This window comes from Charadrius vociferus, unplaced genomic scaffold (assembly GCF_000708025.1).
Source record: "Charadrius vociferus isolate BGI_N301 unplaced genomic scaffold, ASM70802v2 scaffold56, whole genome shotgun sequence".
Classification (NCBI taxonomy): Eukaryota; Metazoa; Chordata; class Aves; order Charadriiformes; family Charadriidae; genus Charadrius; species Charadrius vociferus.
Genome location: NW_009649057.1, coordinates 1184744 through 1201901, shown reverse-complemented (window position 1 = coordinate 1201901; position 17158 = coordinate 1184744). Strand labels below are relative to the sequence as shown.

At 45.8% G+C, this 17158-nt stretch overlaps 1 protein-coding gene across 1 annotated transcript in view; it reads right to left on the bottom strand.

Annotated features, from left to right (window-relative positions):
• Positions 1-321: 321 nt before the first annotated feature.
• The window catches only part of URM1 (ubiquitin related modifier 1), a 26483-nt gene continuing 9646 nt past the window's right edge, over positions 322-17158 (bottom strand). The window contains exons 5-9 of the mRNA XM_009888077.1: positions 15952-16025; positions 14655-14725; positions 2355-2436; positions 1306-1354; positions 322-574 (exon numbers count right to left, since the gene is read on the bottom strand). Coding sequence (XP_009886379.1) covers positions 506-574; positions 1306-1354; positions 2355-2436; positions 14655-14725; positions 15952-16025 — 345 coding nt within the window. The 3' untranslated portion in view covers positions 322-505. The remainder of the gene's footprint in view (positions 575-1305; positions 1355-2354; positions 2437-14654; positions 14726-15951; positions 16026-17158) is intronic.

The window sequence follows — 17158 nt, the reverse complement described above, 5'->3', positions numbered from 1 at the left end:
TTCCTTGCACTTCATGTCTCACCCTTCCCTGATCGTCCCTGTGGCTGGCGCACAGACTGTACCAACACTAAGTATTGTGTTAAAAGAATCCCGGTACCCAGCACCAACGCAGAGACACCCCAGCCTTGCCCCAAAGCAGGCACAACTGCCCCAGAACGCCTCATTGCCTGCAAAGACACACCAGCCTACTCGAGGTTCAGCACCCCTCTTCCTCCCGTCACAGAAAAACAAAGTCCCACATGCTGCAGGTGCTCTCTGCTTGTTAGGGTACCTGGAAGCGCAGTCAGGAGAGATGAAATGAGGACGAAAAGATGGATGCTGTTGTGGTTGACAGCAGGCCGCGTGCTGGCAGGGCTTTATTTGGATGTCTAGTAACAAGTGAATGCGGTGGGAAGATGCAGAGACCGGGCACAGGCAGTTCAAGAGAGGTTTGGGTGGGTTTAGGTTTTTGTTTGGGTTTTTTGCCCAGGGGTTTGGATTTACATCCTCTTGTTTTTCCAGGAGTTCACCCGCCGTGCAATGTCGAGATGAAAAGCACATTATCCTGATCCTGGAGTTTATAATCCAGCTCGCCCTGCAGGCCAAGAAAAAAAAATGAAAAATGGTTTAAATGTCATTTCCAAATACTAGCTGCAAAGAGAAAACAGCTCATAAAAAGACGGTGAGTGTTAGGGAGAGCAGAAGGGGATAGACTGACGTTTTCATCCTAACAGAGGCAAAGGTGAGAGATCAGACAAGGAGCTAGCGCCCATTATCCCACACCGCTGTCTGGACCAGGGTTTTGACACAACAGGTGGTTGCCTGAGGCAGGAAAATAGTCAGGGGCTGTTTGTTGTCTGAGCACAACAGTGGGCTGAAGAGGGAAGATATTTACAAGATATTTTCTGCCTGTTTGGGCAGAAATCTCCCCAGGGCTGCTTTCACCTGCTATGGCACCACCTTACTCTAGCCAAGGGGGTCTCCCTGGGGCTGGGAAACTGCCTGGTACCCAAAAGCTGTTGCCCACGCGTGGGGGAGACCTGCTAGCAGCCAGAGGTGCGAAGCCCATTGCCAGCGGCCAGGGAATACGGGTGATGTCTCTTCAGACGCTGGCTGGCTGATGAGTCTCAGCAGGTTCGAGAAAGGCTCCAGGCTTCCGAACAGCCACAGTACAATACAGGGAGAGAGATCCCAGCCTGCCCCTACCCCCTCAAATACGAGACGCTTTGCTCGGGGCAAGAATCAGAAATAGCTTCTCTGAGAGCAACCACAGAACAGACAGAGCAATATTTTCAACAAAGAAAGTCAAACTGAAGGAGTACAGACCATTAGTTCCCAGTCTGCGTCGTTGATGAGCACCAAAATTCCCGGCCTCCTGCAGAACAGAGAAAAATAATTAGGATACAGGGCTGCTAAAAAGCTTCACAAATAGTTTAGAACAAGGGATGTTACAGCACAGATCACAAGCTGACTGCCTACAAAGCCAAAGAGAAAAAGGAATCCTAGCATGGAGGTGGAAACAGGTACAGTCTGTGCCCTTTCTAGATCAAATAAAGGGGAGGCAGGAGCGATCCCAGAGCTCATTTGAATCAAAATGCACCATTCCTGAGGATGCTCCAAGATGACTACATTTCCGTACTGTGTAGAAAAGCCAGGTAATTAAAACCCACGCGCTACAGTCGAGCGCAGAGAGCTCAATGTGAAGGCAGGGAAAGCTATTTCGCTGCCCCTACCAAAGGCACTAAACACCCGGGATCCACTCCGTGCCCCTGATTACAGGCAAAGGGATTCCCCCTCTTTGATCTTCAGTGTCCTGCAATTGTCTCTCCCGTTACCAGGGGACCTGGCACACGCTTCAGCTCACAAAGATCCATGACGAATGTTAAACACCCCCAGCGCCACCCCGCAGTCAGGGATGGCTTGCACAGCTCACTCTGCTCCATTTCTCTTGGCTTTTTTTTTTCCCCTCCACGAGGCTGGCCCCATTTTGACAATAAAAATACATTTCCCAGAAGAAATATTTGTTGGCGTTTCTCTGAGTGACTGCTTCAGTCCCAGTGATGTCAGCAGGGAACAGACAGACCTGCTAAAACTCCTGGAATTGAGGATACATGCTCATGCTGCTTCAGGTGACAACGGAAAGTATACATGGCTCTGCTTCACATTTAAGGTTTAAAGATTTGGGTGAGGGCTGCAAAAGATGCTCTCCGTGGAACAGGGTGAGGTGTAACGTGGGACATCTCCCATTATCACTGTAGCAAATCCCGTATTTTCATGGTTATTAACTTGCTTCTTGCAACCAACAGGAATAATATATCCCAAGCCGTGCGGACCAACAGAGAAACACAAGGAGGATTCATAACAGTTGTACTTACACAGATTCCCCTTGCATAAATAATTCTGGTCTTTCTTTCAACAGATTCTGTTTGATCCACTTTAGCAGGTTTCTGATATCCCCTGAAAGGAGAAAGGACAGCAGTTTACAAACTAGCTAACGGCTCCTAGCTGATGCGAGAACAAAGTGATTGTTTATCCACAAAGGAGCAGATGAGGAACATGCAGGATGGATGGGGATAGCTGAACACTTCCAGTCAAAGAAACCACCTAACAGGACTGTCCCTTACAGTATTTAACAGGCAGCCCTGCCTCAAGGCAGCTCAGACCTCAGGGCTCTGCCCCAAACCCCACAGTTTGGCAGAAGAGGTTTCCCATAGAAAAGGCATCCCACAAAGAATGAATGCAGTTCGTGCTGAAGCACCGATCCAGTGGGAGACTGTCAATGTTAAGATTTCTTTAACACATCCCATATCCTGCATGTTCCGTTATCACCTAACAAATTGACATTTAACTCTGTGTGTTTAATTAGATTTAAAAAGTCCAAACAAGCAAGCCTAAGAACATGAAAGGAGTAAAAGTAGACACTATTGGTACCAAAACCAGGATGAACTCTTGGAGACGTGAGTTCTGGGGCACAAATGTGGGCATAACCATGCATTAAACACGCACGCAGGCACCGGACACAGTAGCTGTATTTTGGACGCTGGCAATATCCCTCGGGATTACACCTGCTGCCGTGGTGGGTTCCCCGTGCCATGCCTGCTCCCTCCCTCTACACTTCGTGCTTATAGCTTCTTTATTAAAGCTCAGCCTTTATCTTTCCATTTCAGTAGGTGACAGGAAGGATTTGTCTTCATGTAAAAGGAGGAGGAGACACTGCTGGCGGGTTTTTATAGTATCAATTTTACTTTGTGAGGCAAAAACAATTTCTTTAGTGATAGCATCAGTTAATTTCCTATTGGAGAGGTGAGAAGCGACAGAGGGGGGGAATAATCCGTTACAGGGTTTAGAGAAGCTGACAAATTGCAATGTGGAGTTCTCCTGCATTTGCTTCTATATTTCACCGTTCCACAAACCACTTCATCATTCTGAATCCACAATCAGTTATTCTCCCGGGGCTCCTTTAAACAGCCCTTTGAAAGCCCTGAAAGAGTTTTGTTTGTTTTCAAGGCGTGAGGAAGCTTTCTGAAAGCACAAATCCACCAGTGAGGGCTGGAGCCCCGCTCACAGGATGAGCAGGGACGCCGGGATGGGTTTCCACGTCTCCCTCACGTGCGGTAACCTTGCCCTAGTCATGGGGAACCTTTCTGCACGCGCCTCTCTGAGCTAAAATCAAGCTCTGTGTACGGTTCCCCACGTGTTTGCTCCACAACCAGCAAAAATAAATGCACTCAGTCCCTGCCTTAGCCCAGGATTTTATGGGATCAAAGATGCCACCCAAAGCAGAGCTGGGGTTCTTCCAAATAATGTTACCCCCCTCACTTCCATCATACCAAGGATGAACAGTCCTGGCGTAGGCAGGTGCACATCAACTAGGCGATGGGGACACGTCCATCTGCAGCAGATGGGGGCCTCTTTTCCTAGGGAAAGGGGGAGGGGGATGCTCTGAGATTCCCTCTGTTCCCCACCCCCCGCCATTTCCCAGGGCATCGGTGCCTCCGGATCACAGCATTCCCCGCCGGCACGCTGGTCCCACTGTGGGGCTGCCCGGAGCACGACAGGTATTGCTGATCCAGTGCTCTGATCAGGGCAGAAAGATCTGCTTTGTGCCTTAAAACTGCCTGATGAGCTGGATCACCTGCCTGGGGCCAACCCATGATTCCCTTGTAATGATACGTAGTTAAGAGCACAAAATAGACAAAATTCTGCCGCTTTCCTAGCAACATGCACTGGGGATGGCGACCGCTGCACAGAAGGTATATATATACACCACGTCAGTCGGTCAGTCACCAGAACAAGAGTTAACTATTTTCACCTTCCCCTGAAAAATGCTGCTGCAACGTAAAGCCCTCAGGATCTCATACCCAAACGGCTCCTGCTCTCCATCACCAAGAAATGAAAGCCGGAGAGGAAGAAAGATGGAGAGGAGCCTTCAGGAGAAGGAGGGGGGGCACAAAGGGGACACCAGCCCCACCACAGCAACGCCCGCGAGCTGTTTCATATTTATGCACTTGCAGCAGGGCACACAACAATGAGCTGTGCCATATACCATTCTCCTTGCGTGGAATAAGCAGCCCTTTCCTCTGGGACCTTTCAGGAGCGATCATTTAAACAGAAACACGCCGCACCAGCTGGATAAAAGACAGACACCTAGAAACAGCCTGGACGAAGGGGCGAGAGGACTGATTTATTCCAGGCTGAGCTAGAAGACTCCCTCACCCCTACTCCTTCCATAATAAATGTTATTTTCAGCCCCACCTGAGCCTACATTCATTTACTCCTCCCCAGAAGTCACGTACACACGTCCTGAAGAATTTAGACAGTAGGGAAAAAAACCTGATACCCCTATGCATGCCTGGAGCTTCCTTGCTCCAAAAGGCAATGAAAATTAGGACCGCTTCTCCACAGCCAACCTTAAGACATAATACTTTCAGCTGCTTTCTCAGCATTGAATTCCCCCCCCCCTTCATTCTCTACATTCTATACACCAATATTACAAGAACAAATCAATTATAAAAGATGAAAAATGACCAGAGCCACACCAAAACCATCTCCCACAAGTAAGATATTGAAAAGGAATGAGATTACTTCCATTGCAAGTGGTCTGAGGAGAAGCCATCTTGCAGCTCCGTGCCTCAAATAGCAGCCTTGATCAACAGCTCCGTGTTACCATGATGGAAATAATAAGAGGTAAATAATAGCACAACCGCTTATCTCTTACAGTTGACTTACGTAGTGTTCCTAAGACATTTTCGTTCTGATACTATGCTATGGGTCTAACCAGTTTCCAGCTCCCTGGGCTGAGGATTTGCTATGCCAACAGCAGGTCCTCTACAAATGACATACAAGGAAGGAAAAAAACCTCAATCTGGTCAGACACCACATCCACTGGCAAGTTAAACCATCACTACAACACAGCAATTTTACACTCATGTTGGTTCTGAAGCTGTCTCCCCATCACAGAACAGAGGCATTTGCTATTTGCAGGAGCACAGTTGTACTACACACGCTGCCATTTGGCTGCAGAAGCAATTGTGCATTTTGGCCCAGGAGTGAGGTAGAGGTGAGAGCTGAGATAATACGCTCCCGCATCACCAACTCGAGCCCAGCTTATTGCAGTAATGATGTATTTTTATCATTGCTGCATGGTCTCAATGAAATCCTTTTGGTAGCCTACTCCATTTCATTCACAGCAAACAAATATCCACACCAAACAATCCACTCTAATTATCATTAACTGTCCTCACCATTGCCAGCATCAGCAGAGAAGCAAAAGTGAACCAGACAAGGAAGCTGAAATATTCTCAAACTGCAAAGGAGGGACTGAAGCACATGGTAGGAAATCCCTGTCTCATTTGTATACAGAGACAGCTTCTGTTGCCTGTGCTAACAGTACATCAAACCTCTCCAAATTCTCTGGAAAAATAATCTAAAGTTAATTAAAAAAAGAAAAACTGACAAACGTTTGAGAAAACTGCTTAGTTCAAGTGCACAGATGGGAGCTCAAATCCACAATACATACATAAAACAAATCACCCAGCGAAACACACGGCTCAGGAAAACGAAGTGTGTGCTTGCAGTGACACAAAGTCATTGGCTTGTCACGCAAGCGGACAGGATGCAAAAACTGCAGTGAGTGTGCATACAAAAACCCAACAGCATCGGCTCATTTTCAGCCCAGCTGTATCATAAACGCTCCTGGTTGTGGCAGACAGAACTGCACAGTCCTTGTGTATCCTCCAAGGCCCGATCTTCTGCATTACTCCAAGTGTTCCTCGATGAAGAATCTGCTGAGCTCCCTCTGCAAGAGAAATGCATCTAAGACTCCATCTTAGCACTGCCTGGAACAAGAGTCTGGGTTCATTTGCACCCTCAAAACCAGGGCTAAAATTCATAGATCTTTCCTAGCTCAATAAAACCTCCTGGGCCTGACAGATTCATTGGTGATAACTCAGCAAAGAGGACACTTGCTGTGTGCAGAGAGAAACCAGGTGCCTCACATAAGAAACACCAAGCTGGGTGTTGCACTAGAAGGATCTCACACTGAACTGAAAAATGTGCAGAAACGCAGGATTTTGTGCAATCATAATACCAGCCGACATGGATGCGCAGCTCCCGGCTTCCAGGGAGCTGCACAGGTTGCTGGCAGATTCACACACACACACATGAGATGACCAGACATCTCCGTGTCCCCTGCCTTAAAGTGCACATACAAACCCACACGAAGCAGACAGTGCCTTGAAGGGCACCCAGAGGGTGTAATTACACCCATACTCTTGCCTTGGCTGCAGAACTGGGAGCTTATATCAGGGAAATAGGGAAACCCTATAAAGGCCAAACCATGGAAAATTCCCTTCTGGTCTGTAATAAATAAGATATATGCAACACTGGTCACTAAGGGGTCAGTGCTGCAAGAGCACAGCGCTTTCCCGGGCCGCCTTGCGGATACCTCCCTGTGGGGTACCATTTCTTTGACCCAGAATAAGATCATTTATCATACTGACCATGGCTGAGCTCCAATTTGCTGAGGTCACTAACTCTGGACGAGCGCCGCTCCACCCACATTCTCAGCCACTGGCCTGTAACCATGACAAAGCCCCTTCCCTGCCGCTCGTCTGCCATTATTCCCCCTGCCTGCATGGAAATGTATGGAAAGACAATTTGTGTGCCCCTTTCCCTGCTTAAGCAGCTTGTTTTTAAAATCGACAAACCAGCTCCCAATACCTGCTGCCCCTCCAGGTGCATGCCTTCTCTCTGCTTCCGAATCTGACGACCCTCCAGGATTCTGCTCCCTAAAAGAGCTTGGGACCGAAGGGATCCTTCAGGCTCCTCCAGCCTCCCATCTGATATGCAAATCATTCGCTGAAGCAGATGATAGTGTGCCATAAACTGCAGAAGAAGACCTGGAATAGCTGATATAAATGGAGTCACAGGCAAATGGGTTCAGTACTACGCAGAGTGAGCAGCAAGGCAAAATTTTGCGGCAAGAGCAAAATCCATTTTCTCTGACAAGAGCACAAGCCAATCCTGCCACGCACTGGAGTGGGCAGTGATTTAAGTACTACGGAAAAAATTAGGGGGTAACTACAGCCAGACACAAGAGAATCCCAATCGTTGCTCTCATCTGTTCTTGTCTGCTACAAATGAATGTCAAGGTCTTGGCTTCTGTAATTTTTAATTGTGTTATGACATCTTTTTCTCACTTCTCATCTAAAAGAGCAATGCTCTTCTCATTTTCTTGTGTCCACAGAAGGGTAAGGGATTACAGGAGTCTTTCATAGCCCTCCTGTTAGCAGCCAAGACTCGGATCCCAGCCATCACCCAGCAATTCTCAGCCCTGAGATTTTAATCACAACACTCGTAAACTGCAGAGGAGCTGCTTGGGATCTTCCACTCCGTGGTAGGAGAACACAAGTTCAAGGGATCTCCCATCCCACTTGCTAGACAGCAGCAAGCCTCCAGATCCATCAGCTCCCGGGACAAAAAAGCAGCTCCGAGCTGATCCTCACAGTAAACCTAATCCCTACTCATTTCCAAAGTCAGAACATCTAATTCCGTAACACCCAACGCTATTGTCAGTTCAGGCTCCCAAATAAATGCCAGCGCACCAAACTGTCTCTTTTAATTAGGATCACAGATCACTAGTGCTGGTCCAGGGTCTTGCCTCTCGTTCAAAATTGTCAAAGGAAGGAGCCCGGAGAGCTTCAAAGTCTATCGCACCAGCAGTGAAGTGCCAGATTGGGAATCGCAGACATTAAAAATAACATCTTGTTAACAGGTCCTGTAATTTTATCCCTCTGCCAGTGCAGAATTATGCTCAACAAATGAACATCCCAAGCCTTGCCCGCTCTGATTTTAAGATGCTTGAGCAATGTGGACCTGCTACCAAACCCCACGGAGACTGTGCCATGGTTTAATAGTTTTGCAGTCACGAATCTTCTGCTAATGCACCAAACTCCCATTTCTTCATCCCTCCCTATCAATCTATGCTAGATGATATTGCATCACCCTGGCTATAATCTGTCCTTCCCAGTGATAAAGGAGATATCCCACCTCATCGCTTTTCCATTCATTTATCCTGCTTAACCTTGAATGTTGCTGGTTAATTTTTTTAAGCTGCTCAGGAAGACAATTCAGAGAATGCATTACTAACTGCGGGCGTCAAGCTTAGCCGAAATCCATCAAACTGAAATTTCCCCTCTCTCCTATTTTCCCGGCTTCTGGGTTTTGTGTGTGTGCACGCGCACCGAGGGTTAAAAAGGAAACCCTATTACTATTACAAAAGACTACACAGAGCGATGTGAGACCCCAGACCACAGAGGAAGGTGGCTGCTCCTGCCAGCGTGCAGAGGGATTCCCTGGCAGCCTGGCACTGCCCTGCACGCAGCCAGCCTGGCCGAGGGAATCCCCTGGGCTGGGCTCTCCCTGGCACTGCCAGCTGGATCAGAAAGCGCCTTGAAGTCAACTCCTTGCCCCTCTCCCAGCCTGGCTGGTGGCTGGTGTCCCCTCTGGCTGCTGGATGAGTCAGTATCTCAGCTCGCTCAGGAACTGCCACGATTTTATTCTTCTAAATACAGAAATCATGCAGAGTCCAGTCCTCGCCTCTCACTTTCAGGCTCGGATCTGCTTTGCTATTATTGGAATTTCATATACGGCAAGCACCATTAAACCGATTCCTGTCCAGCCAACCCAGCCACCCCCACAGATACTCCAAGCCCCTCAGTCTTACTTGAAAGGGGAAAAGAAAGGGCCAGTGAGATGATCAGGGTGGAGGAGAGGGGGGGTAAGATTTACAAGTGAATGGAGGTAAGAATGGAGCAGTTTGTGGGATAAAGGGGCTGCAGAGGGAGCTTTACAGATGTGCAGAGGGACGGCGGCTCATTGTTTAATTAAGCAGAAAGTGGCTCTTTTGAAAAGCAATTTTGCACAGGAGCTCTGAGCTCAGCAAACAACTCCTGCGAGTGAGGGCAGGAGGAGAAAGGAACAGCTGGCCCGGAGCCGTGTGAACCGCATGCTAAGCGGTTTAAAGGGCCCGGATCCTCCTCCCCAGCCCTGCTCCGCTGCCACCCTCTGAACAGTGCTGTCAGCACAGCAAATCCCACCAAGAGAAAAGAGAGAGCAGAGCGGGGGGGGCTGGCACAGAAAGGTTATCCTGCTAGGTGTCCGCACTGCAATACAGCGGCTGGGAAGGAGGGTGGAACAGCCAGGCTTTGTTATCCCAGGGATTTGGTCACACACAAGAGCTGGTTTCTCGGTGCCTGGGAAGCTCCTTCCACAATGAGTTGGGATGAGCTGATCCAGTAACGCGGCTCCACGGCCTCCCGGGAGAGCGCTGGGACTGCTCCTGCGAGGGCGCACGTTTGTTTCCCTGTTCCCTCTGAAGGACTCGGCTCCTTGCGCAGAAGCGACGCGTGGCCTCGCTGGGACAGCGACCCGAAGCTGTGCAGGCAGCCACTGAGCCACGCACCAGGGCTGCAAACGCGGCAGGGACTGCTTGATCACGGCGGCGGCAGCCCTGCAGCATCACGCCAGGCTCCGGGCGCTGCAAACGCGGCTGCTCACACCGATTGCTGGAAAGAGCGGCCAGGATGCAGGGCTGAGCTAGTCCAGGCTGAGGTCCCACCCTGCATAACCCACTGAGTCCTCTTTTCCTTGCCAGCCAATACATAATTACCTTCCTAAGAAAGATGCACAAGTAGCGGAATAACCCCAGAGTCATTTGAGACCTCCGAGTACCATACACTGCGGTTAAAAAGATTTGACTGCATGAAATTCCATAGAGCTACAGTGTGGTTTTTTTTACCATTCTTCTAATAAGTCTCTGCATTATCAAATATATTTTTATTCTTTCTTTGGAGCAAGTTTTAAAATGTTAGGAATTATAAACAGAGGAATAAAAGCATTCCAGAATATTAATAACTTAACTGCAATGCACTACCTACCAATAGCACTGGGCATTTACAGACAACCGATGCCAACTGCCACTCTTGATTTTACACGTTGTTTTGGCATAGCACAGCAGCCCAGTCAACTCTGAACACATGCCATGCTGTATTTTTTAAGCCACTCTGCCTGTAACACAGGTCTGATCTCTTGAGATCCCCAGGCTCTTTTCCGAGAAGATGAATGCTCCCAACTCCCCGGCAGTCCTCCATGCTGTGCAGAACAAGGCCCCTGGAAAGCAAAGCTCACGAGGAGCACACCATGCTCTTCTCTATGGGGATTTAACATAAGCAGCACTTGGCAGATTATTTTAATTTTCCCTCTGAAAAAAATCTGATTAGCAACAGGCTTTTTCCCCGGGGTTTCGGTAAAGGGAAACCACAAACAATTACCAAAACACACTGATTAAAAATTTATCCTTCCAGACTTGTAAGTGCCAAAACACACAGTGAATTCTTAATTACCCCAGAAGGTCCGAGAGACCACTGCCGAAACTGGTTCCTGCTGCTCCAAAAATACAAGTCCCATCACTGAAACCATGGGAGAAGTTGGAATTCGAAGGCCTGGACCTGCAGCTGAGCAGCCTGCAGCACAACTGCCAGAGACTTTATAAACAGCCCCAACCTCCGGATACAACATCCAGTAGAGAGCACAGTAGAGGGGTTTTGTAAACACTCTTCATCCGCATGATATTGCTGAGCTAAAACTGAACTGACTACAGGGGTTAAACAATGCCAGTGACTTCCTACCCTTCCAACAGCGTCCATGCAACTCGCATGGCCATAGACAAATCCACCACTGTGAGTCCCAGCGAGATGGAGGAAGGAGCTCCGGCATCACTTGCAGAGCAGTCACACAATGATCTATTTGATTACTGAAGCACTTGGTTAAATTACTGTGGCTTGTTTCAGGAGGAGGCTGCCAAATACATTTTCAGTTTTTAATTTAGGGTTTCTCTCTTTTATGCTCCATTGTCTCTAATAGCCTCTTAGATGCTTGAAAATAAAGTTGATTTCCCTGCCAATTTAATCCTCTCTCCATGTGACAAATATCGTTATTCCCCCAGCTGCTTTCTCCCACACACACTGTTTTTATGCAGAATAAGCCAACAGGGCATTAATGCCTTTAGATCCTCTAACAGCATTATCAATGGGATCATCAAAATAGCCAGCAATTTGGGACAAGATTCCTGTTTAACCTGAGGTCTTCTTTCCACCACAGCTCTAAACGATTACACAGTCTTGCACAAAGTGTGGCTTATGTAAATCTGTCTGCCTATACAGATAGATCACACCTCTTTAAGTTCCTACTTGGCAGCAACTTTAACCAGGAGGCTAAGACAGCTCCGCTTTGGAAATAAAGAACTGCTGTTTTACTGACGTTAGGATACAAAAAGCCCCTTGGATAATAAAAATAGGTCCCACCACACGGCTGTACCCTTCGTGGCTTGCTCTTGGCCCATTTGCAGCTTCCTTCCTCCTGCCTTTCCTAATCCCTCCAGGAGCCCATCTCCAGGCGTCAGAAAAGGACAGAGAATGAAATCTTCTTGAAAAAGTTAACTGGATCTGGAACCCACCTACTTTCTACCTAGTGCCTGTTACCAGGAAAAAGGAAATGATGATATAAGAACTCGTTCAAACATTATTATCATGCAGAGAACACTGCCCTCGTCAACTATGGAGCACAGCTTGTTTTATTCCCATAAACATTTGCAGGTACTTCTTCATATAATTTTCCACCTGCCCTCACCTCTAGGATATATATAAAAACGCCTAAAAAATAAAATATAGCTGGGTCCAATGTCCCAGAGAGAAGCAGCTGCTCTGCAAAAAGGAGGACAAAGACAAAAATAACCTAGAAAGAAAGCAAGAGTGGGTAAGAGAGGCCAAAATGGCCAAAAATAAGCTTGAAGGCTAATGAAATCAGTTAAAATGGGGTTAGAAGTGCAGGTCTTCAAGCAGTGTTCATACTAGCAGTGTTCATACTACAGATCTTTCCCCAGAGTATTAAGCGATGGACATACGGGGTAAGGGAAGCAACAGGAAGTATGCACCAAGTAGAACTGAGCTGGTTTTTTAATTTAATCATTGTAATTCTGGCTGCACGAGGGCAGCAGGGAACATACTACATACATTTTATTTACACAGAGATGGGTGAATTAAGCTTTCTTAATGTGTAATAATGTGAATAAGGAAAATGCAACGCATTAGGAATAATCAAAAATTACAAGAATTTACCAAATTTCTTATTCACGTGTTTCTGATCTGTTTCTACTGATTCCTCACTTCTACAACATAATTCTCATCCAGAAATATTATGAAGGGTCTCTCCAGCGATCCCTTACCGTCACGCATTAACTGCACGTCTGCCTACCCCATCCCTGTGCTGGGTGTAAACGTCACTATAGCAGAAGCCTCACAATTCAGTCAGTGTCTGCTCCTCAGCTGACACAATCCACAACCTGCCCAAAAACTGAAACCTCTCTGTCACTTAACGCACATGGAAACAGCACACTGCAAACCAGGGGACCTGGCAAGTGGGCACATTGTCCATTCCGCCACTCTTGTTACAGGCATAGCAGCATCTGAAAAATGAGGCAGTGTAAAACGCTAGGAGCAATAATGAGTTAGATGAATCTGGAATGAATCACTGGAGATCACAAGTTTGAACCCTGAGACTGAGCCAGATCTTCAGGGAAAGATTTATCCCTTAGGATAAATCCAGCTCCTAGTGAAGCCTACAGAAGTCTTCCTGGCAATTTCAAGTGGGAATGGATTAGGCCACGTACAACTGCACCGCTGACAACCATCAGGCTAGAAGAATCATTCTTTGATATTAATCTTCCCCCTTCCCCTGGTGGAAATAAAGATCTCATGTAATAAGCCCTTCTTCTTGAGCATCTGATCATGGTTTGAACACCACCAATGCGGTGGATATCAGTGGGCATTTTAAATTTACAGAACACTGAAGAAAATGATGCTCTAGCCCCCAAGTTTATAAACCAACTAAATTAGCGTTTTGGTATTTCTTTACTATCTTCCATTTAAGGATCTTAAGTGCTTTAACAGTGGTGGAATTTAATGCTGAACTCTCTTGTGATACATTAAAGTATCACTACTACTTCACTAGCAACAGGGGAAAGTTAAGCAACACGACTAAACTCACAAAGCAAATCAGCATTAGGTCATGTTTCTGGATCCCTAGTCCCTGTCCTTAACCACAAGATAATGCACTATTCCAGTGCTCCTATTATATTTGAATTACATGTACTTGTGTCCAAGCATCAAAAGCGCTTCTACCAATCTCTAATTACTTCCCGGCACAGCAAGAAGATTTCAGGCCTGAACATTCACAGCACATAGATTATGGTATTAGCCATTCATGAGATACTAGTTGTTAACATTCCCTGACGCTTTGTATTATTTCAGTTTATAATCCCACTCTCAAATAGCATAAAGCATTACTATCTAGCTGGAAGAATTCAAAACATACCTGCAGCAAAATTACGTTGCAACTGAAGTATGCACACACATAAGGAGAAACAAGAGAGTCAGTACAGCACTTCTCAGTATTGATATTCCAAATCACGAACCAGAGATTATGACTGTTTATCACCAGGACACTCAACTCTTCATCTTAACAGCATCGTATTTTTTATTGTATAGGCAGGATGTCCAGCATCACATTCGAGCATTAGCTTTGCCATTTTCAACTGCATAGTTAATATAAAATTATTACATACAGCGGAAAGTCAAATGAGTAGATAACATACATTTATGTTACAGTGCTGTATACACACCCACATATCTATACACTACCTATATATGCGCACACAGATATATATATGCCTCTTGGAAACCCCAGAACAGGCAAGGTAAGACAAGGGAGAGAGGAGGTTATTGGTGGTTTCATGTATCAAGCAAGACAAATGTAGACTTGATGGAAGTATTCAGAGGCTGTTGTCTATCCAGGAGGAGTGAGGCAGAAGTCTTAAGGAAGGACTCAATTGACAAGTGCTTAGAGGACAGGAAAGATGCTCAGGCTACGACTACTTCTGCTTGGTATTTACTTTGAGGACTAACCATCACCTGCCAAGCTATCTGATCCACGGCATGTCTGAAAGTGCTTTTAAAATACATTGATTCTTGTTGCCAACTAATGAAACTGTTCTACAAACCAGCTTTGTTTCATTTGTTGTCATTCTTTCAAGTTATCCAACAGGTTCTGATACTCACAAGGCTCTGGTTGACAGGGCAAAGTCACCTGATGCTTTTTGACACCATCAAACAAGAGTTCTGCACCACCTCTGAAATAAAAACAATGAACGACTTGAGATTTTGCTTTATTGTCAAAAGGACGACAGTACAAAAGAGGCGATTTACATAGATGCCACAACAGAGAAAACAAATGACACAGACTATATTTAGCACAGGATTCTCTTTGTCTTTTTTTCCTCTCGCAAACCACAAGTTCGTAGGGGAAGTTGCCATCTCCCATCGCCAACATATACAGGAGGCTCCGTCGCGGGCCAGAACCCCACGGTGCCAGGCATCGTCCCAACGGAACAGGAAAATGGCTCCCGTCCCAATGCACTTACAAACCCCCGTGCAGCGTCTAGCCTAACGCCTTCCCTCTCCCTTCAGCTATCGGCTGCTTCAATTCAAACAATATTACAGCCACCACGCTATATCCACCATCACTCGTCCCTAACACCTTTTAGCCAGAAGTCTCAAGGCATTTCACAAAATGTGAAAAATCGGAGCATCCTTCTGGAATAAATATTCCCCCCCATTTCCACTTGTAAACAGAGAGAGGAAATGACTCACGCGAGGTTACACAGCAAGTCCTTGAGTCCTGGCAACCCTTTCTTGATCTACTTACTACAAAACACTCCCTCTCAGGAGGGACTTAACTGGGAGAAGCAAGTAGAGCAAGCGACAATGATGGCAAGTTAAAGTAAAAATAAATAAATAAATAAATAAATAAATACACCATCCTCCTCCACTGAACAACCTGATGATTATCCCTCTTCTGATATTCAAAACATACTGGGGAACTAGGCTCAGATAATGAAGTGATGGCCTCTGCAAGCACAAGAGATCAGGCATGAGCAAAATATGCAGAGGCTGGCAAGTACAGGAGCTGTTCCTCATGCATGACAAAAAAGCGATTTAAATTGGGTCCAGGTACCTAATCTCCTTAGGCTCTTAAAAAAAAAAAAACAAACTAATTTTTGTAACTGCAACTTACAAGCCTCAGTAAGCACCTCACCTACATCCCTTTTCCGGAAAAAGAAGAATTGTGAAAATCATGAACTTTACAAACATTATCAGTTTTCTTGATGTTGTGACACCAAAGGCCAAACTCAGAGTATTATAAAACTTTATCATGTGAGTAGGGACATGGACAACAAGCATGGATGCTACTTTAAGATACAGGACACAGAATTAGATAGTGTGAGCTCTTGACTCTCGACTGAACAGGATTGCCAAAGTTTTAACAATTAGGAAACTCTTAAAAAACTCAACTCACTTGATACTCAACTGAGGTAGAAAAATGACCAACCCGTTTTTTTGCCATATAATTGTGGCAAAATATTCTTCCAACTTAAATGTAGATTATTTTAGAAAAATTTTCTTAAAAAGTGACTTTCTGGAAACTTATTGATGCCTCGCATCCCTTGGAAACCAACAAAATAAAGACAAGTATTTAAAATTAATAATCCCCAACTAAATATCAACTAAGATACATCCACACATTACTAAGTTCCTTTAAGTTCAATATCTAAAAATGCCACGCTAGGTTTTCTTGGCTCTGCAATGGAAGAGCACAACGGAACCCTTGTTATGCCCTCAGCAGCATTACTTATATGCAGCAACTCTCCTAAAGAGCACTCTGTTGGTGTTCTTCCACCAGCTCACAAAAAATAGTTATCTGAAAATTGAAGCAGCAATTATTAACGTGAGCAGAGATTCATGCGAGAGAACAAGTCACAGCAATTATATGAAAAACATTTTTTTATGTAATGAAAACAAGGTCACGCTTTGTTACAGCGGGAAATGTAGATTGCAAGATAAGGTCCTTCTGTAATGCGCTAGCTGTGGGGAACTCAGCTGTGATTTGTACATAGAGAGCTCATTTATGCATTTCCAAGGGAAGCAAAAATGCATCTCACTCTTCTGGGAAAATTAGGAGAGCTACTGCAGCTGGAAGTGGGAAAGACTGAGGAAAGAATTCTTAAGGAGAAGGGCATTTAAAGGGTTATGACATCTCTGTGTTTGTGAAAGGGTGGGAAAAAGCAAATAAATAGCAGCCTTTTAGCTTCTGCTAAAAGGCGGCTTTAACAAAATAACACAAGTATTTCCACAAATGCGCACAGACTTCCACTGCAAACACTTTAACTTCCCAGCAACAGAGCATTAGCAATGCAGATCCTACAGCAACGAAGACCTGAAAACCAAAATGCTACAAAGCGGGAACCCGGCTATTTTACACTGAACTGAAACAACTGAAACACAAAGCAAAGTGAATGCGCGTGTACACACACATACAGACACACACATATGTATATAGACACACAGAGAAAAAAGCCGAAAAACGAGTGGAAGTTTTTTATAAATAATTTTAATAATTAAAAAAAAAAAAAAGTTAAAAAGGGAGAAAGGAAAGGACTTGTACAAGACGCTCACACATAGTCGTACCCGCGGCCACGACGCCGCCGCCGCGGTGGAGGAGGGCA